Here is a 27556-nt window from a genome sequence, read left to right as displayed (position 1 = left end):
TGATACTAAGTATAAATTTATATACACAAAGAGAGATTACAAAGTACGATATTATGTAATTTTTTAATCAATACTAAAAGTAAAATATTCATTAAATTATTTCTATGTTCTCCATTATTAATATATTCATGATAATATATTATCATAATTTTTATAATTTAAAATTATGATAATATAATATTAAAAAATTAAAAAGATCATGTTAATCTTATTATGATTTATTTAATAATATTTTTTTCTAATAGCTATGTCACAGCTACCAAGGATATATATATATATATATATATATATATATATATATATATATATATATATATATATAAGCAAAAGATGTAAGGTAGAAGTCATCAGCAAAATATATATAATACTGTTTATTTATGTTGCTGAAAACAAGAAAAAGACGGGAAATATAATAGAGATGAATTTTGCTGAGAGGTACGAGGTTCCTTTCCAACTGAATCAGCGAAAACTCCACCATGCTATGGCGAGATGAGGATAATGTGACCTTTCTAACACTTGTGGAGCTCATCCCATTTGGCAATCTCAGGGCGGTAGAAGAAAGAGTAGAAAAATCTTGGGAAACTACGCGATTGATCTTAGAGGAAATCTAGTCAACTGACGTCATCCGTAAATACCCACTCCTATCATCTGGCTGCCAATCCATCGGTCTTTAAAAGAAGAAGCAATCGCCTGACCTCTAAAGGTTCTAACAATGAAAGATTGGTTGCATCTAAACTGGATTTGCTGACCTCCAGCCAAGCTTTCTGGAAAGAGAGATTATGAATTGATCAGCTGTCTGATCCAAATGTTATAACAGGACCAAGTCATGGAAAGGAACACCTGAGCTAACCTGGATGCAATAGATCAAGATCACAAACTAGCCCGTCAAACATGTTGTTTATGAGATAAAAGTGGTCCTGGAAATAAAAACCCAAAAGCAACAGTTTAGGACGAGAACTCGGGACTAACATCTGTGCAACCTTCACAGATTACTGTACAGAAAGCAATCCAAAAATAATGGTGGATTCCACTCGTAAGCCTAACTTCACACTAACAGCTGTGCAACCTTCACTTACCTCTATCGATGGATCAAAACCTCAGTATAAACAGGAACTCAGGACTCATCTGCCAATCTGTAATGACAAGAGCACTCCACATGATGAATTATGGCCTGTCCTGAACGCAACTCTAGTTGAGTACAGAATAGGCAAAATCTTCGACCTTCATCTTCGATCTCGACCGTGCCGTAATTAACATCCTCAGCTCCCACCTTGACATTTGTACAAGTCTCACAAGGCAACCTTGGAACGATGGCCCAAAGCATTTTGTCGATGTGTTTATTGTACCATCTCTTGCCCTTATCCCACATCATTAGTGGCACAACAAACAGTGCCATACCCCCTCCAAACCCCAATCCTATGATTATGCATTGCCAATTTAGATCAGTCGATGACTCTGAGGATGATAACTTGGAGTCTGAGTGAGTTTCTTCTCTGCATTGCTTCAAGAGTGGGGTTCCACACAATCCTTTGTTTCCTTCGAATGAGGTGTCTGAAAATGTCTGAAATTGAGGGCCTTGTGGAATCTGTCCAACTAAATTATTGTACGAGAGGTTTAAAAAGGAGAGAAAAGTCAGTGATGCTAACGCTTGAGGGATCTTCCCCGAGAGGTTGTTCAAAGACAAGTCCAATGACTCAAGCTGCAACATGTTTCCAAGCTGTGGAGGGATTTCACCTATCAGGGAATTGTGTGAAATGTTTAGCACAGACAATAAATTTAACTCACCAATCACCTCCGGAATGCTGCCATTGAACATATTATTTGAAAGGTCAATGGCTCTGAAGATGGTCAAGACCTTTAATAGTGTCATGGACTGCCCTTTGCTCATGATTGTAACAGTGTTTTGATAATATGATGACTTACTAAATTGCAAGAATCTGTATTCCACTGTTTGGAGGCCATCATCAGATCTAAACATCATGGCTTTCAAATTCTTAAAGCAATTTTCTGGCAGATTTCCGGTGAACTGGTTGGATGACAAATCAAAGATTTGCAGATTCAAGAAGGTGCAATTGCTTTCTTTGGTTCCAGGAAGATGTGCAGGGGCTCCATAGAATCTGTTGGACTTCAAAACAAGAACCCGCAGTGCAGAAAGATTCCCCAGCCAGTATGGGAAGGTGTCCACAAATTGATTGTTTCCAAGGTCTAAGACTTCTAACAAATAACAATTTGCCAAAGATCTAGGCAACTTCCCTTCCAGCTGATTCTGGTTGAGGTTTATTGTCCGGAGTGCACATAGTTCACTAATATTCTCAGGGATGCTTCCATGGAACTGGTTTCCCCTCAGATTTAGTACACCCAATTCAATGCTGCTCTCCATAAGACACGATGGGATTGAACCACTCAAGTTGTTGTCTGAAAGATCAAGGACTTGGAGATAGCTTGCACTACAAATTGAAAATGGAATTTCGCCCGTAAGACTGTTATTAGAGAGTGACAAGAGAATGGTGTAGTTAAGGTAGGTGCTGAAACTTGCAGGGATGGAAGACGTGAAGTTGTTGTGCGAGTAGTCCAAGACGATGGTGATCAATGGAAGGAGTGGGATGGGCCCTTGAAGCATGTTGTGATGGAGATCCAGAATCATCATAGAACTATTGCTGAGATCTGGTGGTGGTCTTTCTACAGAAGTAAACAAGTTAAAAGAGAGATTCAAGTAATTAAATTTTCCATTGCCGATGCTCCATATCCACCTGGGAATGGCACCAGGAATCCTGTTGTTGGAGAGGTCCAGTGAACTGATCTGATCTTGGCTTCGCAAGAATGCAGGGATCTTTTCTAAGTTGCAGGATACCAACTTCAGCGTACTGATCTTGGGGAAAGAACCATACCATGAACTATTAGACCCATCTCTTACTGACAAGATATTATTTGAGAGATCCAGATTAGAAAGATTTCTCAAGTTCTGGAATCGATCTATTTCCAGCGTGCCACTGAAGTTGTTTGATGCAAGCGAAAGAACTTTCAGTCCCGAGAGCTTGATAAGTGAGGTCGGAATTGACCCTTGCAGCTTATTATTACTCAGATCAACGGTATTCAGGGAGGGAGAAGCGATCGAGAACTCTTCCAACTGAGCCGAGAACTGATTCTGGCTGAGCTGCAGAAGCTGCAAAGAAGGCAGAGCAAACAGCGAAGCAGGGATTGATCCAGAGAGAGAATTATTCCTCATATCGATCTTGGTAAGATTGCGAAGCCCCTCGTTGCCCAAGGAAGAAGGAATTGGTCCTGTCAGATTATTAGATGTAAGAATTATCTCTGAAATCTTCGACCATTGCCGCACTGGAGGGATCTCACCACTGAAACCATTGAAAGAAAGGTCCAAGTGAGCCAACTGAGTGAGATTTGCGATCGAACGCGGTATCGATCCCGAAAAGCTGCAATTAGAAAGCAGCAATCTTGACAAAGCCTTGAGGTTACCGATCGACGGAGGTAAAGGCCCCGATAAGTTCGTATCGAAAAGAACCAAGCTTTCCAGAGCAGAGTCTTCGGGGAAATGGGGCAAACGTCCGGAAAGCATCGAATTATCAGAAACATCAAGCACTGTCAGATTCCTAAGCCGAAATATGCCTTGGGGAATGGATCCCTGAAGCCGACAGGAAGACATGCGAAGCACGATCAAAGAAGAAAAATTACCGAAGAATTCGGGCAAACTGGAGTTCAAATTATTCTGATCCAGGCGGAGTCTCGACAGCGACCGGAGGCCAGCGAGGGAAGAATGAAGCGGCCCGGTGAGAGAACAGCCCATCAAGCTTAGAAATTGAAGGCCCGGGGTGGAAGCCGACACCGCCCGGCACCAGTCGTACCCATCGGCGGAGATGTTAACGCCATCCAAGAGGAGTTCTTTCAGATTGCTGAGGTTGCGAATGATGGTTCCAAGGTCGGGGTCGTGCAGCTTTAGAGTGGAGTTAGGGAGCTCCTCCAAGTATAAGGTGGAGAGATCAAGCGACACCAGCTTCTCGAGGCGCCCGATACCGGCTGGGATTTGACCACCAAACCCAGCGTTGGAGAGGTTGAGGACGGCGAGATTGGCGAGCTTCGAGAAGGGAAAATCCAAGAGGCGAATTCCTCGGAACAGGTTGTAGGCGAGATTGAGGGAGGTGAGTGAGGTGAGATTGAAGAGGCTACGGTCGAGCCCGCCCGAGAGGGACCGGCCGCTAAGGTCGAGGGCGGTAACGCGACCGGTGGCCGGGTCGCAGGTAACGCCCGCCCAGAGGCAGCAATCGGAGCCCGGCTGCCAAGACGCGAGCTTTGAGGAGGAGTTGGAGAAGCCATTCTTGAGCTGGAGGAGGGCGGAGCTCTCCTCCGGGAGGCATAGAGCGGCGGTGATTAGCTCAGTAGAGAAGGACCTTATCAGGCAGAGTAGAAGGAGTAGGAGGAGGAGGTGATGGTTGTAAGATGAACTCATGGCAGGGAAGAATGGGGAGAGGGAGAGGGGAGAAGAGACGCTGAGTTTAACCGCATTAGGGACTCTGAACGATGGGAGGACGCGACTGAAATGAACAGAGATATAGTCTGCTTTAATAATGTCGATGCTTCTCTTTTATGATTAGAGAAGAGGAGTAGAGAGGTGTCGTAATCGTTTGCGGTTGAAATTGTAACCGAACTTGTTTCTTTGCCACTGATTTGAAATTATATTTTATTTTAGAATTATTTTTACTGAAAATAATAATAATAATAATAATAATAATTTGAATCAAAATTAGAAAGGATAAAATTTTATAAATTACTCATAAATAAAAAAAGTTTAAGAATAAAAATCGTTACAGAAAGCATTTCAAAGATAGAAAAAATAAATCTTAAAAATTTGAAGTTTTATTTTTATTTAAAAATTTATATAAAATATTATAATTAATATAAGATAAATAATACACCAGAATTCTCATAAGATTTGAATCAATTTACCGATCAGACCTATGCAGAGGTATACTGCGGTAGCAAAACCAACATTTCAGCAATGGCGGAGGCTTAACTACGAAGTAACGCGTTTCAATGATGAGGGGTTTGAAATAGGAGGAAGGCTGGCGTGGGGAGTTGTCGTGGGTCGGCCGCAATTGATGACTTTGCAACCACATTCGTTTGGAATGTTGCGCAGCTCCGTCGATCGCCCTTATCCCGTCTCATGACATTGGGGGAATACGGGAGTTCGTCTAATGTCCATTAGATTGATTGTTTGGTCCTTTGCCACTTGCTTATGACTCTGGTTTCACCGCTGGTCTTTACCTAACCATAGGGTTAGCATGTACTCTTTTTCTTATTCATTTTTCGTCCTCCTAAAACGAGCGAAAGGTTTTAGTTGCTTGCTAACATGAGATAGATGGATCGCAAAAAAAAAATACACCGGCGACATCATATATTACAGCGAACAAAAAATAAAAATCTTTAATTTTTTTAAAAATATGTTCTATTGGATATTGGATCTCCATACAATTACTCAACCCTCTTAAATTAGTGAATCCATATTCAATAATCTTTTATTGGCTTTTATTTGGATCTCTGATTCAATTATTCATGGGCTTATTGTATATCCAATAAGATAAGAGCTCTGACGGATATCTCATATTCGAACCTCTACTCGTCGCAACGCCCACCATATGTATGTGACCCTTTAAGTTTAATATCGAGTTGGTCGTGAGTTATACTTGTTAAAACTCTTTCTGGATCAGTGAATTATTATTTTCATAATAATTCACTTGACTCATCGACTACAGACATATCAGGCTACTACGTCGTAGCCCCCAAACGAGACAAAAAAATTCAATCCTTTGAACTATCTATTCTTAATTACTGTGTATCTATAGTCCCTCATCCCTCTAATACCCCAAAAATCGTATATCGGGTATGGTACTATCAGGCTCAAACAATTTCTACTCAAGTCTCACTGAACTCTTTCTCTCTCAGTCCGAATGACTCTGGCTAGGGATTTGTTTGATCAATAACACATAAAATATTTCTTTCATGACACCGAGAGTGGATGATTCTTTATCGATACTCAATAGTCTTCGTAAAGTTCACTACCACTCTCAATGATTGACTGTACTAGATCTAGAACTCCTAGACCTATAAATCTGGTATAAAAAATTAGAGTACTCATATAGAACATCCTTAGTGTCTCAAGTCTAAGAACCAGATACATCACCGAGACTACGGAATCGTTATCTGATAATAAAATATTATCAACCACCCAACATTTCGTGAGTGGATCAATCAGTGAACTCATTATCCAATGAGCCTACATTGTATCCCTAGTGTCCTCACACAAGCAGCTATGTGACCAACTGTCTTCATCATATTGATGGGTATACAACACATCAATCTATTCGGGTATCTTGATATCTCTCTTGAGTAACCTATGATCAGGATTATTTAGGGTATGTGTTTAAAGATGAATCGATTTCATTATCGTGATCTCATCATGATCCGATCCATGAATATATATATATATATATATATATATATATATAATATAATAAATAAAAATATATATATTTGATGTTATACGTATCATCATTATTAATTTGTATGACATCTATAATTAAATATAGACGAAGAAAGACGTTTGATTGTCTAAATTCTTAAATGAAAAGTGTGTACGAGCGAAAGAGAAAGACACGACAGCAGCAACAGTGTCCAAACATACAGAGTTGGATAAATTACAGTATAAGAAACAATAAAAAGCAAAAAATAGCAAAGTGGGATAAAGAAGCGAAATTATGGCGAGATGAGGATTTGTCCAAACACAGTTTCTAAAGTATTGTTGTGAGTCAAACTTAGGTATAGATAAATATGAAACGAATCCAAGTGGGTCACAAGTTTGGCTTGAGAGTGGATTGAGCGAGCTTGAAAAGCATTATAATATAAAAGACTATTAGAATTACTGAAGCAAATTCCAGACTAAACCATAAATAGCGAGGATTCATTCTTCGGTGCCTTCGGACGTGACAAATAATCAACCAGCAAAGAAGCTTTGTAGGTTATGTTTGAGACTATATATTTGTATTTTTATTGTACCTCGAGTGAATGTCATTTATAAAATACTTTTTAAGTATCTGATAAATTGCTTGCTAAAATCATGTTTCAAAAGTTCATTGAATATTACATGATAAATTTATTTTTTAATATTTTAATTATTTATTCAAAAGCAATACATTTTTTTACTTAAAATAATAAGTAAATAAAATAAATATGTGTAATCTTAGAAGAAAATGTATATGACCTATAATTATAATAAATAAACATATAATAATATTTAAAATAGAATACATGAATCATGTTAGTTTTATTTTAAATAATATCATAATATATTTTAAATATTTAAAAAATTATATTAGCATCTCATAAATATTAAAATGATAATGTTAAGATAACATCAAAGCATTTGTAATACAACATTCAGATGAAACATGATTTGAAAAATATTTATCAAATATTAAATTATATTTAAAATATACATGGGATCCTCAATGTATATTTAAATATATTTTTCAAATACATCTATATTTAATGATATCTACGCACATCACCTTAAAAATAAAAATAAAGAAAAAAAAATGTATTAGGTCGTAGTCTAGTAGAAGATTGGAAAGTTGATGGATTTCCCCCTCCCCTTCACTATTACAACCAATCTGAAACGTCTCCGTTGACTAAGACTGCTCCCTCTGTGGACTCACATTAAGTTCGAAGAACATGAGAAGGCCAATTAGTTTTGCATGTCATTTGGATGCCTTTGCGTTCCCATGGATTGGTCATTTGTGTACTGTATCATCTCTTCTTCTTACTAATTAATCTTGTTAAACGGTATAAATTAATATTATGATTTGTGCCACCGGACAAAGCAAATGGGAGACACTAATACGCTACAGTGACGTATATTGGGACAGCAAAATGTCACTTGATCGTACACAATCGATGTCGACTCCCACGGGAAGACTCTCCTCCTCATACCCGGACACATACATCACCTTGCACCTGTTTGCATGGGAAGCCGACGGACTCGTGTCTCTGCGGCCGACTCGCGCGCCAAACGTGTCGCCTCGTCAACCCTCACGCGCTCCTCTTCCTCCAAGTTCGATTCTACGTGTCGCTTAGCTATCTCATTCCCCACCGCCCGCTGCTCCTTTATAAGAGCTTCGTCGTTCCCCCACAAAGCCCACGTACGGTGTTTGAACGTTATCAAGAGGTCCAACGAGGGTTGATACCGGAGGTTCGGAAGGATGTCGTCGGAGCAAGAAAGGCGCGAGCTTGACGAGAAGGCGAGGCGCGGGGAGACCGTCGTACCAGGCGGAACCGGCGGGAAGAGCCTGGATTCACAGGAACGCCTCGCTGAAGGTCTGTACTACATACGCTCATACCATCACTGAACAGCAGTAGTTTCTTTCTGCATCTTCTCTGATTTAATTATGCCATGAAACTACAATGCTGTCGATGTGTAGGACGGAGCCGTGGAGGGCAGACGAGGAGGGAGCAAATGGGGACGGAAGGGAATCATGAGCTTGACGAGAAGGCGAGGCGCGGGGAGACCGTCGTCCCCGGCGGAACCGGCGGGAAGAGCCTGGATGCACAGGAACGCCTCGCTGAAGGTCTGTACTACATACGCTCATTCCATCACCGAACAGTAGTAGTTTCTTTCTGCATCTTCTCTGATTTAGTTATGCCATGAAACTGCAATGCTGTCGATGTGTAGGACGGAGCCGTGGAGGGCAGACGAGGAAGGAGCAAATGGGGACGGAAGGGTATCATGAGATGGGGCGCAAAGGCGGGCTGAGTACCACGGAAGAGTCGGGAGGGGAGCGTGCGCAGAGGGAAGGCATCGAAATCGACGAGTCCAAGTTCAGGAAGCACGATGACTAATATCTTCCGCTGATGGAAGCTTACCATAAATGTGTTAGATACAGGTAGGAAATAGTGTATGCGTAGTGTGCTGTAGGATGGTGTCCGTGTCATAGTGTCCTTGGTGTCGAGTCTTGTGCTTGTGTTGGTACACCCATGGAGGTATGGTTTTGGGCGGCGAAGGGGAGGCAGTCTGTGGATACGCAACTTTGTGTTGTAGATCTTGCTATCGAGTTTTAAAGCACAAGCATGTCCGTCTCACGTCTCAAAACGTTCTCTGTGAACGAGAAGAGATCGATCAATGAAGCGCCAGTAACGTCTGTCCCATGCACTTTTAACATAAGAGAACACACAGCCGATTTGATCTGACCTCAATAGTGTCAATAGTAATTCCATCCGACGACCGACGAGGGCCGTCCTAGCAAGCAGTATCTATGCCTGGCTGAAGCCTCAAAACCCCGAAACCAAATCCATAGTTCATCAACAAGAACAGGAGAAGTGCAAGACGTGTCTACACAAACGATTTGAACAAGAGCTGGTTTACTGAGGGCATCCGGAACACCCATCATTGTTGATCTCATCATACGGAGGCGCCGAAAGAACGACTCGAACAGAACCCCTCATCAGGATTGGGAATGTCTCGTACCATCGATGCATGATTGAGATTAACCCCTCGTCGCCAAGGTGTGTTAATACAAAAGAACAAATCACTGTAAATTAAGCTGTCACTTACAAACATTTTACTTCAAATGATTTGAATCATGATCGTAAAGTAAATTTGAGGTAACGGATGGGTCTTCTCATTTCAGAACTACATTGTCTCCCCTGTCGATTCTATCGTGGTCAAATCTGGGCCTGCTCCATCCTTCGCAGATGCCACATCCACCTTCGGAGGACCCGACTTCCGTCTCATCGCAGCTGGAGGCGCTGCGTTATGCCTATCTCCGGTAGGCAAAGACAACCTCTTCTTCGCGGGAGCCATGGAAGCTTTATCTGGAGCCTCGGCATCGTCGTTTGACAAGCTCTGGAAGCGGGATTTGGCTCTTGCTGACTCCGTGGGAGCCATGTAGCTACGAACAGCCACCGAACCTGCTAAGCTCTCGTCGTCCCTCGCCGGTGCTGCCGCTGCTGTCTCCAAGCTGCGCCTCCTGGATCTCTCTGATTGCATGCTGATGATCGATGAAGCCGACCCAAGTTTCGGGCTTGCAGATTTCGTCTTCCCTGTTAACCGAGGGGTTCTCGTGGGAGGTGGTACCGTCGAGGGTTTCCGGGCAGCTGGAGAGAGCTTATCTGGATTAGCTTCTGCACAAGCATCGCTCTCAGTGGCACTCTTGGCAGAGGCACGGCCGTTGCTGAGTTCTTTATCTGTTGTGCCCCTCGTCTCCCATGGCTTTGCTGCCGTCCACCGCTCCACCCAGCTCCAACCCCATTGTAGGTTGTTGGGGTCCAGAAACATTGGATTCGTCGATTTTGAGGTGCTTTTCCACTGAGGCAAAGCAATTTTCAAGAGCTTCAAGTACTTGAAGCCGCAGAATCTTATGAAAGCTAGACCACGGCCAATTACCTGATGAGAGAATGCATAAGCCAGTGCTCTTTCTCGTCTTACTGCAGCCTCCTGCTTGCCCAACAGACTTGCTTCAATTTGTTCCCTTGATTGTAAACTATCATCCCATTCTTCTCCCATCTGCCATTCAACAAAACATAGCTGGGTGAAGATGTTCAACATGCTTCGAATGGTGTTCTCTTGTAGCTGAACGGTAGTCAATGCAGGTATGGCTTGGGAAGAGAACAAGAGAAATCAGACAGATAAAGAAGAGGACAGAATCTTTCATCCGAGCATGTTATTCTAACACATGAAAGCAACATCTGGATCCAGAAATTTACCTTCAAATTCTCAAGGTCTCTTTCATGTTTAAGCAGCATTTGCCGCTGCAGAACCTGGTTCTCTTCCATTAACCTCATTCTCCTTGAAAGGATCTGCGATTGAACTCTTGCCAGTGTCTGCATGGAGCGTAATGTGGTCGTGGCTTGGCGCTTAACAGAGTTGCCATGCATTAGTGACTTCAACCTGACCAATCCTTTCATGGCCCGAAGTTCTCTTCTTGCCTTCACATAAGAATCCAAATGATAAAACATGTCAAGGTCCTTCAACCAGCTATAGAAGTTAAGACTTACATAGCAGTAATCTTGAAGAAGGATAATTCAGTAATCGACAGTAAACCAAGCAAAAAGGTTGCAAATTAGTCCGATAATCATATCTGGGTCAAGATACACAAAGGCCTGCTGAAGTCCTTCAGAGATCTCATTATGTTGATGAACCATAATCTCAAGAAAACTGATGATTTAAGATGGAAAAAGCAATATCTGTACAAAATAAGGAAAATACTGTTGTCCATAGACCTACATGAAGAAAAGGATGCTGAACAGACAAATGATTTATTGGGAAGTCTGCAGCTGATGATCTATGATTTTTTGCATATAAGAAGATGAACCAAAGCAGCAAACAATGTGCTTGTAATTCTTCTGGTGGATGAACTTGCACTAACAAATGAGCTTCTTGGGAAATTAGACAATGAGGTTGCCTTGTTGACCTTTATATCTAAGATGAACAAATGTTCTCACCAAAAGCTCACTAGTCTTAACTATCATGCAGGAATACAAGACAATATTTAACGACACCAATCAGCCTACTGGTCACAAATGTCATCTACTAAATTTCATCGTATACTGCTTATTTGTAACCTCTGTGTAGAGGATGGATATGAGAGAGGACTGAATCCACAAACCATGTAGGCTCGGAAGGCAGTCTGGATCTCGATTGCAGCAATTTCTTCCCTCGTCTTGCCGGGGAACTTTGTAGTGGCTGCAAGTTGAATGATCTCTGTTGCAGCCTCAACAGTAGCAACAGGCTCTGTTGCAGCAGGGGTGGCGAGTGCTACAGGGGGAGCAGGATTGCTCTGCTCAGTCTCACCCTCCACTACTTCGTCCTCCTCCGGATGAGTCTGAGGTGGAGGAAGTACCTCGCGAGGAACAGCACATTCTAGCGAGTCAGCGGGGCATGGATCTGCAGCTTTGAATGTCCTCGTTCCCAATTTCTTCTTCAACCTCTGGTGAAATGAAGACCAAAGACGAGTTTTTTCTCTTTACTCAGAAGCAATTTGGTAGCACAGAACAGATAGGCAAAGGAATTAGGGCGTAATCCGGACCTCTTTCTTCTTCTCCTTTGATTCAGGGCTGAAGACCTTCTTCACGGCCCCAAACCACTTTGCCTTCTTCCCCATGTTCTCGCTTGCCTTCTTCTAATTCACAGCAACTAAACAAGTTTCACGGAATTCAAATCAACACATCAGAACAAACGGATTCGAAACAGCACATCCTGATCCACTCAGATTCTCTCTTCATTCCGATCCACTGAGATCAATGGAATTACCCAAAAAAAAAGAACATCTTTTCGGCCAACGAAATATAATGTTCTTGCAAAGGAAGAAAGAGTACAAAACCAGATTTGACAGGGCTTTTAGCAAAATCTAGACGGTACGAGGCGAAAGGGGAAAGGAACAAGATGCATCGAAGTGGACAAGAGGAACCCTATCTTAGGAGCTGGTTAACGAATCATCCGATGCGAATTCGGAACAGCGCATTACCTTGTCGTGCCTCCCACCTCGTCGGAATGAATCTCTCCGTCTGTCCCGCCTCAACCTTCGACACCAAACGGAGCAAACCAAGAGAACAAGGGAGGAAATCTATCACCCCGCTTTCCCCTCGTTTCCTTGCAAGAGAGAGCAGTTGCAAGATATGAAGCCAGGTGTGGGTCGAGAGAGAGAGAGAGAGAGAAGGTGGGTTCCGTCGCTGGCCCCACCGGGAAAGCGTATTATAACCAATCGAATAGCAGGTATTCCACACATGGGTACAAAAATATTTATTGGTTAGGTAAAAGAGATATTTGGGTCGGATAACTGCCCGATCAAGAGTCAAGTATCCGACGTGGCGGGTGACGAGTGGTCGATTCGGGATCTAACGAGCTGGAGAGCGGGATAACGTGCTTCGCGGTACACTCACCGACCGTCACGGACGAGTTGCAGAACGCTATTAAACTAAGCTTGGTGGTATTATTTTGAGGTTATAGGACATTGGAAGCAGCGAAGCTGCGAGCAAAGAATTGTAGACCATATACGGAATCCATACATATTGAATCTTCTCTCTCTCTCTCTCTCTCTCTCTCTCTCTCCTTTCAAGCCTTGTCAAAGATCACATGGATGATGATATGGCAGGCTGTTGATGAACTGTGAAAAGTGTTTTCTAAATGAAAATATCACACCAGTTTGCTTCCTTAAAAAATGATTAAGCACATCCCTGATCTCGAAAGCTGGTGAGGATGCATATCTGGATACCGAATCATAAATCAGTAAGCAGATTGATGATCGTAATGTGCTCACAAGTCCAAAGCATTAGCTGGGAACACATTCCTTTTGATGTATTGAATGGTCTTAATTTGATTTTTCTGACTTAAAATGGATGACCATTTACTAATTCTCTTCAATTCATCTTGCATTTGCATCACAAGATTAACACACCTTTTTTTTCTCTGTCATGCAATAATATTTCTTCTTGTGCAGGAGAGGACTCTAAATTTACGTTTGGTAATTGATCACCAGCATGGAATGTGTTCTCGTGGGGTATAGTTATCGTTTGCTTCTACGAGTCACAACAATAAACAATTTGAGAGACTATATCGACTTTGGCAGCACTATTGTGATGATCTTGATGGCCTTTTAATCGTACTCATCTTGTCATTGACATGTTTGCAAATGACAAGCAGTGTTGATTCTTATGTATATGTTCAGTGAATCTGGTGAGACGTATACATCTTGATGTTTTAGATAGAATTTGACATCTAAAATTTGAGGTTGTGTATGTATGTATATACACTGGTAGTTGAATGAGTGTTTTCATGATGAGATTGATACCTCTGCTACCTTCGTGCTTATCCATCCAAGTAAACAGAAACAAATCAATAATGGAAATCTAGTCCTGCGGCCACGCTTAACACTCCACCATGGATGATGCTGGATAAAGCTCGGATGGTGAGTGCAAGGATGTCCGACAAAAGAAAAGGTGAACCGGCCAATATACAACGGACGAGTTCTTCACACCAACAGCTTATCTTTTAAGCTACAAGCATCGAAAGTGACGATGTGATGTAAACAATGGCTGCTTCGACCAATTTGTCATGAGATTTAATGGGAGCAAAGGAAGAAAGAACGAGTGCGTCATGATCAATCGTACAGTGGACTGTCTTGGGTTAGCCAACAAGGATGGGAAAAGGTGGCATCAAAGCTGCTGGCATTGGCTTGTCATGGTGTACTGCCAAGAACAAGAGAAGGTTTTAGATATGAGTGGTTGGTGACATTCCAGCTCTCGTCACCTGAAAGGAGCATTTTAGCTAACCCCTAAATAATAGTGACAGCACAAACCGTAATGGATTGCCACTAATTTGGTAGCTGTAGTGTGTAGTCGGTGGCAGATGATCCATCCTCCCCTCCAAAAAATATCTTTGAATTTTCTGTCATTTAGTCATTTCTTCTTGATTCTACTTTTCAAGAAGTCATCTATGGAGTTATTGTTGGGAAGGATTGATGACTTTAAAATCAAAAGAAAATTCTTAAAAATCAACCATCAAAGGATATGCTTAAATCGATGTAAGATTTATGTCGATCAATATTATTTATCTATTGCCTTTAAACTCCTGCCATTGTTAACTGTGTGTGGGTGTAAACTGAACCAGTGTTTTCCTGTTCTTGTCTTGTAGCATTTGGCAGCTGGAATACTCTTTAATATAGTCTTCGCATTAGCCTTGTCTTGAAGGAGCTTCTCTTGGCCAAGCTTGATTGGTGCCTAATCTAAAGATGATCAAACAAATACTCTTTAATTACATATATGATGCTTACTTGGGTGGCAAGTGGCATGCTAACCTAAGATCGAGGAGGAATGTGATTTGCAATGTCATAAGGTGGTTGTTCACATGTATCTTTCTACTCTTGTATGATGAGGACATGCTTCCATCTTTCTCGGATTGCAGTATCATAAGTTTGAACTGAATGCTTCATTAAAAGAAAGAAAAAAAAAAAGACTCTTAGAAATGTTCCACATCAAATTTGAGCAGAGGAATTGAATTTTTAATAGTATAAGAATCACTAACAATTATTAAAGAGCATGTCTGGAGTACTCTTTGAGATTAAATCATATGGTCTTAAATAAAAATATTTTAACTTAATATAAATGGGTTCAATGTCATAAACTATATTAATGTGTCAGCTAAAAATAAAAATAAATAAATTATACATTAATCACATGTCATTAAAGTTTGAAATAGTCACTGATATATTGGGTTTGTTTGTAATATTATATTTTTAATAAAAAGATATGTTGGTGGCTAAGAAATGTAAGTGAGGAATTGTTTTCCCTATCATTTATTTTGTGATTATTTGAGTACCAAAGATATTTGTATCTTGTATCATGTTTTCTTAAAAGAACTATATCGTTATGCGTATCGTATAAACAAACGTCAAAAAATATCTTAAGTATTTATTTTTATTTAAATTTAAATTAAATTATATATGAAAAGATAATTTCTTTGTATCGAATTATCGATTAAATAAAACTAATAGTTCTATATATTATATATGCATATGGAAGATACTACCAATTCTACAGTATCTGCCACTGCTCTGTCATTTATGGACAGCTTCATTAATCGTGCTTAAGCTAATAAATATCCAAAATACTTATGTTTTGGATTTTTTAATCACTACCCTTATTATTATTATTATTATTATTATTATTTATTTATTATTATTATTATTATTATTTAAACAGTATATCTAATTTAAAAAAACCTAAATTTTTCTCATGTTATAATGGTTTAGTCTGTTATACAGTTATAGTATTTTTTACCACTATAATAAAAATATTATAGATAATCTAAATATGCTTCTAACCTTAATCAAACTAATTATAAACCTAAAAATATAATATTATAAATGATTTTATGAGAAATAATAACTAAAGAAATATAATATGCTATCGTGTTTAAAAATAATAATAATATTATTATTTTTAGTATTTTAATAAAATACTATAAATATTATTAAAAAATATTATAAACGAGCTAATAAGATCCTAAACTCTTATCGTCGCTCTGATACCAAATGATAAGATCTTAAGGTCTCATCGTGAAAGAAAGGGGAGAAAAGGGAATGATAATGATCGCTTCGAAGAGATCAGTCTCCTTGATCACTTCAATGGGATCGACCTCCTAGGATTTATCCACAGAGTGGAATAACATTTCATTGATTGATTCCTTGATTGATTTAAAAAAAAAGATTATATCACTAGAGTTCCGTCCACTTGAACTTAAACTTTTAATAATAAATAAATATTAAATAAAATTTTATCCGATTTTAATTGAATTAAATAGACTCAATAAATAATTTGACTATACAGACTCAATAAATATTATTTAAAAATTCAGAAAAAAAAAAGACAACGAAATAAAAATACTATAACTGTTAAAAATTTAATTTTAAGAGATATTTTAGATTTTTTTAAACTAAAAATATTGTTTGATAAGAAACAAAAGAAGGAAATGAGTTTTGAGAAATATTCAAAATATAAATATATTTTAGAAAAATCATCCAAAATGAAATATCAAAAAACAAAACTTTTGCTTACCGTTAGATCACAAGTACGATTAAGAAAAAAATCAACAGAGAACTGTCTTCTCTGAAAGCAGCACAGTCGTCGTCATCACGTAGGCATCGAAGAATCCACCACCCAACAACGAAAAACTCGAGATGGAAATTTAGGGTCCCGATCTTGTTATCCCTGCCGCACTCTGGTCAACAGAGAACTGTGAATCCATCACCCACACCAGAAGTACCACGGGCTGCTTAGCTCCAAATAGAGAACCCTCTCGGACAGAAACCATGCATCGCTAAAAGCGGCGTCTTGTCACGTACTAGACTTCAGGGTTTGCAGGCGTCGGGGTGAACATCGAGGTGATGCTGTGCTTCTCTCTCTCCTATACTGCTGTCGAGAGAGAGAGAGAGAGAGAGAGAGAGAGATCTGAAACGTTGAAAGTTGGAATGTTATCGGTAAAGACAAGATCTTGAGAGTAGCAGCAGCAGCAGCAAAGGGAGATATAGCATCGGCAGAGCGATGGGAACAGCACAAGAAGGCTCTTGGATGGATGGATGGATACATGCAGAGTCGAGATATTAACGGAGAGGAGAATGTGATGATTTAAGATATGATGGGGATAGAGGTCATATCAATCGGGATTCTTGCTTCTTCTGCCTTCTATGTATAGCTTTCCATAGGTCTTCTGATGCTCTAATGTATAAGAAGATGAGGATCTGTGCATGAAACTTTTTCCACCACCTGTGCTAAAAGGTTCATGCATGCACAGAAAAAAATTGGCCTTGTCGGAAGCAATGACAAAAGGATTAATGGCATACATTGCAATGGTTGCTTCCACAGTGACTTCCTTTGACACTAAAGGACTGACTCACACACAGCTTCAGTAACACAACCTTGGAAGAACGCCATATAGTAAAGTGGACTGCTGCATATTATTTTGATAGGGCGTTTGACTATTATTTCTTTCCCTCTCCATTCTCCATCAGATCACACGATTCATTTATACTCTCATCATGAACCAAAAGTCCCACCTGAATTCTCCCTTGTTGAGGTTCACCAAAAAGATCAAAGGTCTGAAAAAATCAAAACAAGGTCAAATGCTGGAACTGCATGCCCTTTTCTATCACAGGCAGGAGGAGGCAGCCATCTCTGTCTCTCTCTCTCTCATGGATCATGTAGCGTAAATGTGGCATGACAAGACAAATTAGTCCTTTTGTTCCCCAAGACCTTCAGCCTGGCTGTGATGTGTGACTACACATGCATCCCAAGCTATGCGCCTGTTGAGGACTCAGGCCCCAGAGCTACTTGACGTTAGAGTCCACTGAGATCTCTTCCATCTCCTCCTGGGAGTTCGCAACCATGCTGCATGCCCCATCTATGTTTCTTGCTCCCAACTAGTTTCGATCCATGGCAGCAGCTCTGCGGATGAAACCCCACAACCGCATGGGACTTGGCCCTTGCTGTGAAAGGACCTCGGTACCTGTCTCGTACTGATGCTTAGCACAGACTAGCTATGTCTCTCATTGTGGATAATTAAGTAGCCCGCAACAAATGGAACCTCTGCTGCCTGTAGTCATATGTGCATATGAGTTGTTCATGCAAGTGATTCATAGTGTTTTAATGCTGAATTCAGATAGGACCCGATCGAGGTTTTAAAGGCACGTTAAAACAACAGACAAATAACACACGCGACTACGTTGACGAAAGGGTTTATTATGAGACCTGCAGCGACCTCTGGGTGATCTTTTCAGACATGAAATCAATATCACCATCATAAGCCACTACGATCCTTAAAAGGATGCCTTGTACTTGCATATGTCATTAACAACTTAGAACTATGTTTTGATGTATCCTTTTGTATGTACTCCTCCAAGAATACAAGTTTCTTGTTTTCCTCAGGAAACAACACTAAGTCTGTGTTTGTATGTCTTGACGTTAGATCCCATCGATTTAATTTGCATGACGATCTGATACTTTTGCAATGGTCTGTAAGATACTGATTATTATTATTTTTGAGTCGATAATATAAGATTAATTTTACTTTATTTGATGAAAGATTTAACAGAAGATTATTATGATTATTAATTTTCTATTATTGATCATGTATCATGTCACTGAGACCCTTTAAGAATCATTTTGATGGTAATCTAAGTAGTATAATGTTTAGCAAAATGATGCGAAGACTCTGATCATGGAAGCAGCTATCCTCGGTTTGTAGAGTCGAGTTATAGAGCCTTCGAAGGCTAATTTTGGTTCTGATCTCAGTCACAGAAAGCTATATTTTTTTAGCTCATCGAGATATATTATGATTTAATGATCTTAGTTCAAACTATAGTTTGAAATGTATATTTTCATCTTATTGATAGAATTAGAATTCCGGATAATTAGCAGTATCGAGAGTTTTGATTGCTACTGAGTGTTGTAATTTTTGTTGCCTGGATCTTAACTGGTCCAATTCTGGCCTCCTCCATTGACTGCCACAAATAAGCTCTCATTACTCTATTTGGTTAAGGACATCATTCTTAGTTGCACTCCATTCCATGGCATTTCTTTGGATTTGCTAAGCAATTGGTGGAGATTTACATACGGTTTGCCATAGGGAGCGACAGGGATAGCATCTGATGCAAGGAAGATTCTGTGCATGCGCTTCAATGGTTGGACTGCTCATCATCACCTTATAATTTAAGGCCACACAAAAGGGAAGACAGAAAGGCAAGTGAGAAGCTGCGTGTCATTCCCTCTTTTCAATGGCCATCCACCTATGCAACAGATCTGTAATGAACCATAATTCCTTTCTCTCTCTCTCTCTCTCGCTCGATCGAAAGCCTGAAAAGAAGCTGCAACGAGTTAAAGCAAAAGGAGTTATAAGGAGTAAAAACGAAGGGAAAGAAAGAGAAGTCGCAACACCATTGAATCCCCCGCTGAATGCCAGTGATCAGAAAGAAACATCAGCATGACAGTACTTATTACCTCCTTCCTTTGCAATTCCCCGACCTTTTATCTTAGGCCCCATGTTGCAGTTGTCCACACATCCCTTTTGTCTCTCTTGTCTCCACTCCAATTCGTCATCTCTCTCTCTATATATATTTCCAGACTCTAACTAGTGCAAAGACACCAGAAAGGAGACAAAGCCGAGTCTGAGATGCCTCAAGCTCCTTCCACAAGGTGGTGTCCGACGCCGGAGCAGCTGATGATACTAGAGGAGTTGTACAGAAGTGGAGTTCGCACCCCAGATGCTTCTCAGATACAGCAGATAACAGCTCATCTCTCACGCTACGGCAGGATAGAGGGGAAGAATGTGTTCTACTGGTTCCAAAACCATAAAGCCAGAGAAAGGCAGAAGCTCCGCAGGAGGCTTAGCATCCACCACCACCTTCTTTGCTCAGGCTATCCACTTGCGCTATTCCCTCGTCGCCAGTTGCACTGCTTCCAGGACGCTCCTCTTCTGCACCATCATATCCCCACCTCTCATTTCCCTCATCAGGTTTCCTCTCCTTACCAGATTCTCTTGGTTTGCTAATCAAGTCGGATACAATTATTGATTCTACAAAGCTAAGAACGATTCTGTAGTAGTCATACAGTGATTATGGTATGAAGTAATTGCCCCATTAATTATGGTATGAAGGAAGGCTACTTGTTGTTATCATCCTTGTTGATACCGTGCATAGTGCAGGATGCGGATGCAACCCAGGGGCTGGATTTGTTGTGCAAGTTGGAGACCAAAGGTGACCAAGTAACTGCGTTGACAAACAGCTCATTGAATGGGCATGAATGGCTAGCGAAGATGGACATTCACTCCACTAATCCTCCATGCTGCAAACCTCTCAAGACTCTTGATCTCTTCCCTACAAAAAGCACTGGCCTCAAGGACGAGTGCACCACCTCCAAGTCTAGGTCTGCATCCCCCAGCTGAGGGGAACAAACTAATCTCCCTCGATCTCTAACTGGTCGTATGGAACTATGTTTGGCTCTCTATCGAACCCCTTTTCCCCTCCATGTAGAAGAGAATCTCGTTGTATGACTCAGTAGCCAGTCAGTACGTCAATCTGCATGCATTATCATATTTTCTTTATATATTGGTGGACTTTTGTCACAGGGATTCTCTTTCTTCACTGCTCCTGTTCTGTTGCTTTTGATTTTATTTCTCTTCTCTTGTCTGTCTCTTGCTTGTAAAAGCTGCCAGGCCTGCAACAGTACTCGGCTGACTTGTAGATATCAAGCCTTTAATGGTTCCGACCAGTCAAGAAAGACAATAAATACAACCCCCTTCATCCTTCCGTAGCCGTAGGTAAATTACTATCGAATAGATTGAAAGAGAGAGAGAGAGAGAGAGAGAGAGAGAGAGAGAGATTTAGGGCCACAGGCTGTGTGATAGACCATCGGAATTCTTTGGTTCTGGCACCACTAAAACTGCAGCTGAGTGCTTGGTATTGGCTTCGGCAAGATGCAAACAGAAGGTACAGATGCAGAGGGAGCAAAATGAAGCAGCTTTAGAGTGACCGGTGATGGTTATAGTTTCTTCTTTTCTATCTCCATAGGAAACTCCTGTGCTGATGAGATCTGGATTTATGTAACACTATATCCAACTTTTTTATTATGACAGTACTGCAAGCTTCTGCTGTGGCTACAAATCAATCACCGGTGTCAAGATCTTGTCTAAAAACGTATCATGCATTCTTACGTTTGTTAAAGCTGGCAGGTGACAAGAAATGAAAGCCACCTTGAACTTGGTAGACTTGTTGCTACATCACTAGCCAGTCCTCTCAGCTCTCCAATGGGTGATCTGACCCAGCGCAGTGAAATAACTCGAATGATTTCCAGAATCATGCGTCGTATCATTATTTTCAGAACACTCAATCCGATTCTGATAGTATGTCTTATTATCAGTAGTAGATGTCATTCCAGCATTCAGTTTAGCTCTTCTTTTTCGCAGTAGATGGCAGCAGCTAATGCAGTTTTCCAAGCGGCATTAACTCCATAGATCTGCTCCAGAATGCCTTGTGTCGCCGTAGGACGATGGAATACAAACGCCGCATCTATTGATTGCTTTGCCTGTGGAAACAACACGGTGAAACTTGTAGGATCCCAAAAGCTGAGCAGTAGCTGCTAGCCAACCAGAAGACGGAGGAGGAGAAAGCTGGGATTCTCTCTTATGCCACCAGGCAAAAAGGCTCCTTTATTGACTCCCAGACTGCTCTTTTACTAAGTTTTCCTTGGTAAAAGAACGGAGTTATCTCTCTGTGATTCTGCATCTGCTTTTATCTCTTCCCAACCACATCAACTTCTTCTTGCTTACAGTGATATCAGCAAGCAATAGGGGGCTCTATTGATAATAGAGCCCCCCTACCGGAAACCAGCTATAATACCAGGAAAACACCTCTCTGTCATTCCCGATCTCAAAGTCAAAGATTTCAGCTGATTTGACCAGATTCAACAGCTATCTGTAGGTCGTCTGATCCTATTCTTTGGAGTTCATGGTTATGAACCCACTAAACCCATGCAATAAGATTTTGAGTACATCTGTCTCATTTCGTTCCCTAACAGGCTTAAAACCTGTGTAATTAAGCAAATGATAATTCATCATCCATCATCTTCTTCTCCACATTCCATGGATAACAGAGACATTGTCCGTCTACATTACCATCCCATAGCAATAACAATTCATCAGCAAATGTCGATGGCTTCCTCGGGCAGAAACCAATGGGCCTTGCGAACTCTTCAAATATCTCGACAGCAACTCCATTATCATGTCTTTTAAACCTATTGTCAAGCAAAACTATTATTGTCTGAGCTATCACCAGATAATGGAACAAGATACAACAGTCATCAAAAAACTGATCCGAGTGTGATTTCGAATGGTCAATCACATCATGTAGACAAAATCAAGTGACCATATCGTCACCATAAATGAGCTACTGGCATAACCATGCAGCTCCTTTGCTGGTATTAAAACCACTAGGGAGAGCTACCTGTCATCCATTTAATGAAGTCATCTCTGTATTCAAGCATGCAATTAAGGGTTGCTTTTTAGGTTTGGCACCCAATAGGAAGGAGGTTAATTGTATCCTAGTCCTACTTGAAAAGTACTTGCAGAGATGAGCATGAATGCTATTAGATGAAGACAATTCAAGATGCACATATACTTTTGCCAGCTCTCTCTCTGTCTTTCTCTCTCTGCGCTTCAGCTTGAAGTCGCTTGAGTGATCTACTTCAACCTGCAGCTCATTTGCCACTTTTTCGTTCTCCTATATTAAGAACTTTAGTAGGAAACTTTGCAGCCTGAAAAGGAGTAAGCTGTCAATCTTCAGATTGCGAATCTGGCTTTGCAGCTTCTGCTATCTCCTATAGTATACTGCAAAGTGATGAGGATCTACTTTGTAGCTCACATCTTAATACTGTTATTTGTTATGGTCATACCTGGAAGTTCAGTCTTCGATGCGCTTAACCGTGCAACCATAGATGCAGATTCTGGTTGCTAAACCTGATGGATCAAAGCACTGCCACTTCTTGAGCTAAGATACAGGTGTAGGCTCATTACCATGTAATATGCTATTTCGGACCTCGAATCTTTGATCTGATAGATGATGCCAAAGAAGATGGTGGAAAGAATGGAGTAAATGGAAGTCACAGGTTTGCAAGTCAACAGTTTCATCTCACTTGGCATGTAACAATAAGATCAGCAGAAGAAATTGCACAAATGGGCTAATGGAGAAAATAAACATCAAAAAGTAGAGAAAAAAATTTCTATTGGCCGTGGCCTCAAACGTCAAAGATCTTGAAGGAGTCTACGACTTCATGCAGCTTGTCCTTCATCTTCCCCCATCTCCTTTCGTTGGCTCCTGTTGTCAAAGTGTAAAATTTACCTGCCAAGAATGCCAAAAAAAGAACCTCATACGTAGTTAGCAAGGTTCTAAGGAACCCCATCTTTATACGAGCATACCCATTTACATATTAACAAACTCTCATCCTATAGAGGCTTAGCAGCCCGATAATTTAGTGGTTAACAATGATACTAATCTTGCTTAAAAGGTCAATCTCCATCCTACTGTGATGGCACATCTGAGAGCAAAATGGAATATTGTACCACAACCATTTTTCAACAACATTTAAATTACTAAATTGTTTCCAGTCATGCATTTCAGATGCTGAAAACTGAATAATGCATAAATTCCTGAAAATGGTTTTTGGTTGCAGTTGCTTCAAGAAAAGAAAATTTCTATGGAAAGTACACCATTTCGTTTTATGACTTAACCCAAGATGAGGTTATTGCCATGAACAAAGTTGTGAGGAACTTGTGAGGTGCAGCTGTAGATGACATGTAGATCATTTCTTTGAATGTTAACCTACACAGGGTTTTTACTTGTTACTCAGATTACCAGGATCCATTTCCAGGCAGTTTCATACAGAAGCACTATGACTTAAATTTGTTTCTGATGACAATAATTGTAATATGAGCAGACTGCATTGCAACAGGAATAGCTAGGGTAACTATAATTGCACAGGTAGTAGGTTTATGAACAAAGCATACAAAAGAAAAGTAAATGAAAACAACTCAACAAAGACTTTCTATAGGACCTACAGTTTAAGGAGGTTACAAGCTGTAAGAGTTCATACCATTTCCAATGGAAATTGCACCGAGAGCATGCCTTGTGTAGTTTGGAGCCTGTGCAATAAACTCGAAGGTGTAGTAAACTTTCCCATCAACATCACGCTGGGTCAAGCAATACAAGTTTGTTTAACTTCTTTGATACAATAATTCAAATGTAACCAATATAGTAGAATCATAATCCAATATCCACTCAAAATGCACAGTCAATCACATATTTTGCGATATGAACATCAATCCTGCTCTTCCTCTTAGTGAAGTTTTCTTAGGACTCCATTGTCACACCTGGCAAAACTAATCTGAGGTGACTTACTTTTTCTGTGCACCTACAGAATTTTGCGTTTCTCAAGTCTTTTCTACAAGAGGTGCATTAAGTCATAAGGAACAAAAAGATAAAAAATAATCATATAATAATATAGAAATTGCAATAGAAAAGAAAAAGTGGGTTTGTGATGATTTTGAAATATTTTCCAAGTATTCTATCATCCTTCTGTATGAAGACAATAAATTGAGTCATTTTGGTTGGTCACTATTTTGGATTTCTAACCACATTCACCATCGAGGCCTCTTATCTCTTCATCAAGCTCACGTTATGGAAGAAGAATTAAAAATTCAAATATACATTCCAGCTGCAACTACATGAACTATGCTATTTCATTTTAATCTAACCATTTTCATTTCATACTAGTAGCTACTAAAGTGGTCACTGCCTTGCATTTGGGAGTCAAGAAAGTTGCCATAATTATGAATCCAACCTTAAGGCTTTGGCTACTAATCAGGGCTGTCTAATAATATGGATGAATCATCTTTTTCATGATTTCATCCGAAGGTGCCTCATAAGGCTTTTGCTTCAACACAAAAAATTTTTGCCACGAGTTATGATAGAATTTGAATTTATGCCTCGAGTTAGGAAGGTTATCCACCTCAAGTTGAAAAATGCTTCATACTTGAGTTAAGAAAGGTCTTTGATAGTCTTTGCCTCGAATAGAAGATGGGATAGTTATTGAAACTCTTTTTGCCTAAAAATTGAGATTGCTTTAGTTGGAGATAATGCTTTTCCTCATGGTTCTCTGTCTCTAAAAAATAGTTGGGAAGGCTTAAGCTTAGCAAAGCAAGTAAGGAGGTTTTAGACCAACATCCTTAGGTAAAAGTATACGAGGCATGCTAATGCTTGGAGAGGCAAGGAAAAAAGTTATTGCTCAAGTATAGGAGAAATAGCAGCTTTTTACAAGTTCTTCGCATAAACTTCCAAGTTCTTGGTAAAATCTGTGGGTTCTCTATTAATGCCGACACTTAACTCATGCATCGAAAGTTATTCTCTTGAGATAAGTGTCAGACAAGATTGATATATTAGTTGTAACTTATACCTTGACTCCTTGAAAACCAGGAAAATTTCATCAGACAGTCTATTCGCAGATTATCTTCAAAAGAACTATACAAACACTAAATCATGTAAGCATAATTTCAGATAGCTAGATGACAAAAGATGAAGTGCCATCTCTAACTAGAAACTCACACTGTAAGTCATATATACTCTCTATGTCATAGTAGTATACAATTCAAATTCTCATTATATGAGGAAATATGATTAGTTTTTTAGTAATTTGCATAAAGTTTTTATTATATTATATCTACTGTATCAGTTAAATGAAGGTACGAGGAACAAACCTCGGCTGCTTCAACCAACTTCGTTTTTTGTGAAGTAGGAGATAAAACCTTCTTAACTAAAGCTTCAGCAACCTGGGATTTCAACTAACTCAGCATATGGTGACAACCAAAACTTGTTTTCAGTAACAAAAATAAAAGCTAACCTGTTGCGGCGGTCCGAGGTCCCTGACATCTTGCTTACCAGTTGCAACCATGTTGACACTAACACTTTCCAAGGGCTCAATCACATCTTTGAAAACCTTATCTTGCCCCTGGACTACGACTTCCTGGATCAAAAAGATCTATAAGATATTTGAAGTATGTAACCAGCATGAATAATTTATAATGATGCCTGATTTTTTTTCTGGGGATGATAAGCAAGGAGAAAAATGTTCACCTGCCATCCAAATGGGTAGAGGAATGTGTAACCATCCTTCTTATCTAAGACAGCTTGAAATCCTTTCTTAGCCTCTGCTGCAACTGAGCCATATCAGGGTTCTTTTCAGAAATCCATCACAATTCTATGAATTAACAAATTGCACAAATTAGCAGGCAGTACTCAGTGGTACTTCCAATTCTTCTTAAGCGGATGCAAGACACATTCCCCTTCAAGGAATCATGACAAGTGTTTGGAGCAACACTTACACGATGCGGAATTAGAATGAGATAGAGAGCCAAAAAAGGTAATTGCTCCTAGGACTAGTGATTGGCGCCTCCCAGATCCCTCTGCAAAAATAGAGAGATTACGGTCAATGCAGCTAGCAAAACCTAACTCCATTTTGAAGTTCTGATGGAAGATGAATAGCAATTGCGAAAGTAAAGGCTTTAATGCAGCAAATTGTCTACTTGCGAGTTTCTACTATTTTACAGCTTTGAGTGAGAATATGACAACTATCAAGTTACTAGATGCATGAAGCCATATGTCTCAAACACCAGCAACCTAAGCATCTCATTCTGAGCCATGAAACAAGATTTCAGTAAAATTTTACCAATTCTTGACATGGTTCACCAAACCCCTAACATTTGCTTCTGTGCAAGTCTACAATCTAGATGATCAATTTTTGCTCTACATCAAAATTAGGTACAGCTATTATTCTATGATAATAATATCTTAAGGATCGAATTCCTCGCTAAATTAGCTCGATCAATTCGAGCAGTATCTTGATGAACCCAGCCATTCTTCCTATCGCAACAGTTAAAACCTAGAGTTCCTACGGCAACACCACAAGCCAGAGCAAGGCGATGAGGTCATCAGCTTACCTTGTTGGGAAATTGGAGAAGCCTCAGCTTTAACCTGAAAGGCAGGCCTTCTTCTGCTGTAGCAGCAAGGGAACAACGCAGGGCCCTGCGACAAAAACTAGCGCACAAGCAAAGCAACCCACACAAACGTCGGTGACACTGTTCCTGCAACACCGTAAGAAAGGTACGGAGGGAAAGGAAGAGTACCTTGTGGGATGAAGTAAAAGAGGAAGAGTTCAAGAACGGCGCCCGACGGGCTGCAGGAACCTGCGGCAAAGAGGCCATTTCCCTCTCTCAAGCTCTTGGAGGAAGAGGAGGTAGCAGCGACCGTGCTCTCGGTGTGTTGGAACTGACGGTGGTTGGGGAAACGATATCTTCTATAGGAGGAGGAGGAGGAGGAGCCGCTTTGCCTTATCTCGTTTCCGTGATGATGCTTTTGGATATCCGCTCCCTTCGTTCGCCACACAACGGTTATTATTATTA

General features: G+C 40.3%; 5 protein-coding genes across 7 annotated transcripts; 2 read left to right on the top strand and 3 right to left on the bottom strand.

Annotated features, from left to right (window-relative positions):
• Positions 1-878: 878 nt before the first annotated feature.
• Positions 879-4595, bottom strand: LOC135679124 (receptor-like protein 19). Its single transcript, XM_065192550.1, has 2 exons — positions 1077-4595; positions 879-917 (listed from the first exon to the last, which is right to left on the bottom strand). Exon 1 carries the CDS (start codon positions 4460-4462, stop codon positions 1115-1117), a length of 3348 nt encoding a protein of 1115 aa, XP_065048622.1. The 5' UTR covers positions 4463-4595; the 3' UTR covers positions 879-917; positions 1077-1114.
• A 3598-nt stretch (positions 4596-8193) lies between these two features.
• Positions 8194-9252, top strand: LOC135679122 (late embryogenesis abundant protein EMB564-like). The gene is made up of 3 exons (XM_065192549.1): positions 8194-8382; positions 8487-8633; positions 8738-9252. The coding sequence occupies exons 1-3, from the start codon at positions 8268-8270 to the stop codon at positions 8902-8904; spliced, it is 429 nt and encodes a 142-aa protein (XP_065048621.1). The 5' UTR covers positions 8194-8267; the 3' UTR covers positions 8905-9252.
• Positions 9253-9542: 290 nt separating this feature from the next.
• Positions 9543-12686, bottom strand: LOC103992151 (protein IQ-DOMAIN 2). The gene is made up of 6 exons (XM_009411753.3): positions 12528-12686; positions 12090-12196; positions 11670-11990; positions 10768-10989; positions 10448-10567; positions 9543-10369 (listed from the first exon to the last, which is right to left on the bottom strand). Exons 2-6 carry the CDS (start codon positions 12162-12164, stop codon positions 9695-9697), a joined length of 1413 nt encoding a protein of 470 aa, XP_009410028.2. The 5' UTR covers positions 12165-12196; positions 12528-12686; the 3' UTR covers positions 9543-9694.
• A 7037-nt stretch (positions 12687-19723) lies between these two features.
• LOC135679711 (WUSCHEL-related homeobox 3B-like) lies at positions 19724-20494 on the top strand. The gene is made up of 2 exons (XM_065193691.1): positions 19724-20092; positions 20255-20494. The coding sequence occupies exons 1-2, from the start codon at positions 19724-19726 to the stop codon at positions 20492-20494; spliced, it is 609 nt and encodes a 202-aa protein (XP_065049763.1).
• A 2684-nt stretch (positions 20495-23178) lies between these two features.
• On the bottom strand, positions 23179-27514 carry LOC135679121 (psbP-like protein 1, chloroplastic). 3 transcript variants are annotated; one of them, XM_065192546.1, is made up of 8 exons: positions 27281-27514; positions 27095-27191; positions 26480-26560; positions 26232-26314; positions 25999-26121; positions 25856-25927; positions 24196-24292; positions 23179-23444 (listed from the first exon to the last, which is right to left on the bottom strand). In XM_065192546.1, exons 1-8 carry the CDS (start codon positions 27356-27358, stop codon positions 23341-23343), a joined length of 735 nt encoding a protein of 244 aa, XP_065048618.1. In that variant the 5' UTR covers positions 27359-27514; the 3' UTR covers positions 23179-23340. The 3 variants fall into 3 exon arrangements, with proteins under 3 accessions (XP_065048618.1, XP_065048620.1, XP_065048619.1); XM_065192548.1 differs by having other exon boundaries at positions 23179-23420; XM_065192547.1 differs by having other exon boundaries at positions 26232-26308.
• Positions 27515-27556: the final 42 nt, after the last annotated feature.

This window comes from Musa acuminata, chromosome BXJ1-7 (assembly GCF_036884655.1).
Source record: "Musa acuminata AAA Group cultivar baxijiao chromosome BXJ1-7, Cavendish_Baxijiao_AAA, whole genome shotgun sequence".
NCBI lineage: Eukaryota > Viridiplantae > Streptophyta > Magnoliopsida > Zingiberales > Musaceae > Musa > Musa acuminata.
Note: the sequence above shows the minus strand (reverse complement) of the source record. Positions and strands in the feature narration are given on the sequence as shown.

Bases quoted from the DNA above. Each gene is read 5' to 3' on its own strand.
- LOC135679124 (XM_065192550.1), bottom strand. From the start codon at position 4,462: ATGAGTTCATCTTACAACCATCACCTCCTCCTCCTACTCCTTCTACTC.
- LOC135679122 (XM_065192549.1), top strand. From the start codon at position 8,268: ATGTCGTCGGAGCAAGAAAGGCGCGAGCTTGACGAGAAGGCGAGGCGC. The intron at 8,383-8,486 runs GTCTGTACTACA...GTCGATGTGTAG, and splicing joins ACAGGAACGCCTCGCTGAAG to GACGGAGCCGTGGAGGGCAG. The intron at 8,634-8,737 runs GTCTGTACTACA...GTCGATGTGTAG, and splicing joins ACAGGAACGCCTCGCTGAAG to GACGGAGCCGTGGAGGGCAG.
- LOC103992151 (XM_009411753.3), bottom strand. From the start codon at position 12,164: ATGGGGAAGAAGGCAAAGTGGTTTGGGGCCGTGAAGAAGGTCTTCAGC. The intron at 10,990-11,669 runs GTTTGTGGATTC...TCTTATGTGAAG, and splicing joins CTGCCTTCCGAGCCTACATG to GCAAGAAGAGAACTTCGGGC. The intron at 10,370-10,447 runs GTAATTGGCCGT...GCTTTGCCTCAG, and splicing joins CTTATGCATTCTCTCATCAG to TGGAAAAGCACCTCAAAATC.
- LOC135679711 (XM_065193691.1), top strand. From the start codon at position 19,724: ATGCCTCAAGCTCCTTCCACAAGGTGGTGTCCGACGCCGGAGCAGCTG. The intron at 20,093-20,254 runs GTTTGCTAATCA...TGCATAGTGCAG, and splicing joins CTCCTTACCAGATTCTCTTG to GATGCGGATGCAACCCAGGG.
- LOC135679121 (XM_065192546.1), bottom strand. From the start codon at position 27,358: ATGGCCTCTTTGCCGCAGGTTCCTGCAGCCCGTCGGGCGCCGTTCTTG. The intron at 26,315-26,479 runs GTAAGTGTTGCT...GATATGGCTCAG, and splicing joins TCATTCTAATTCCGCATCGT to TTGCAGCAGAGGCTAAGAAA. The intron at 24,293-25,855 runs GTTTGTTCCTCG...TGCTTGACCCAG, and splicing joins AGTTGGTTGAAGCAGCCGAG to CGTGATGTTGATGGGAAAGT.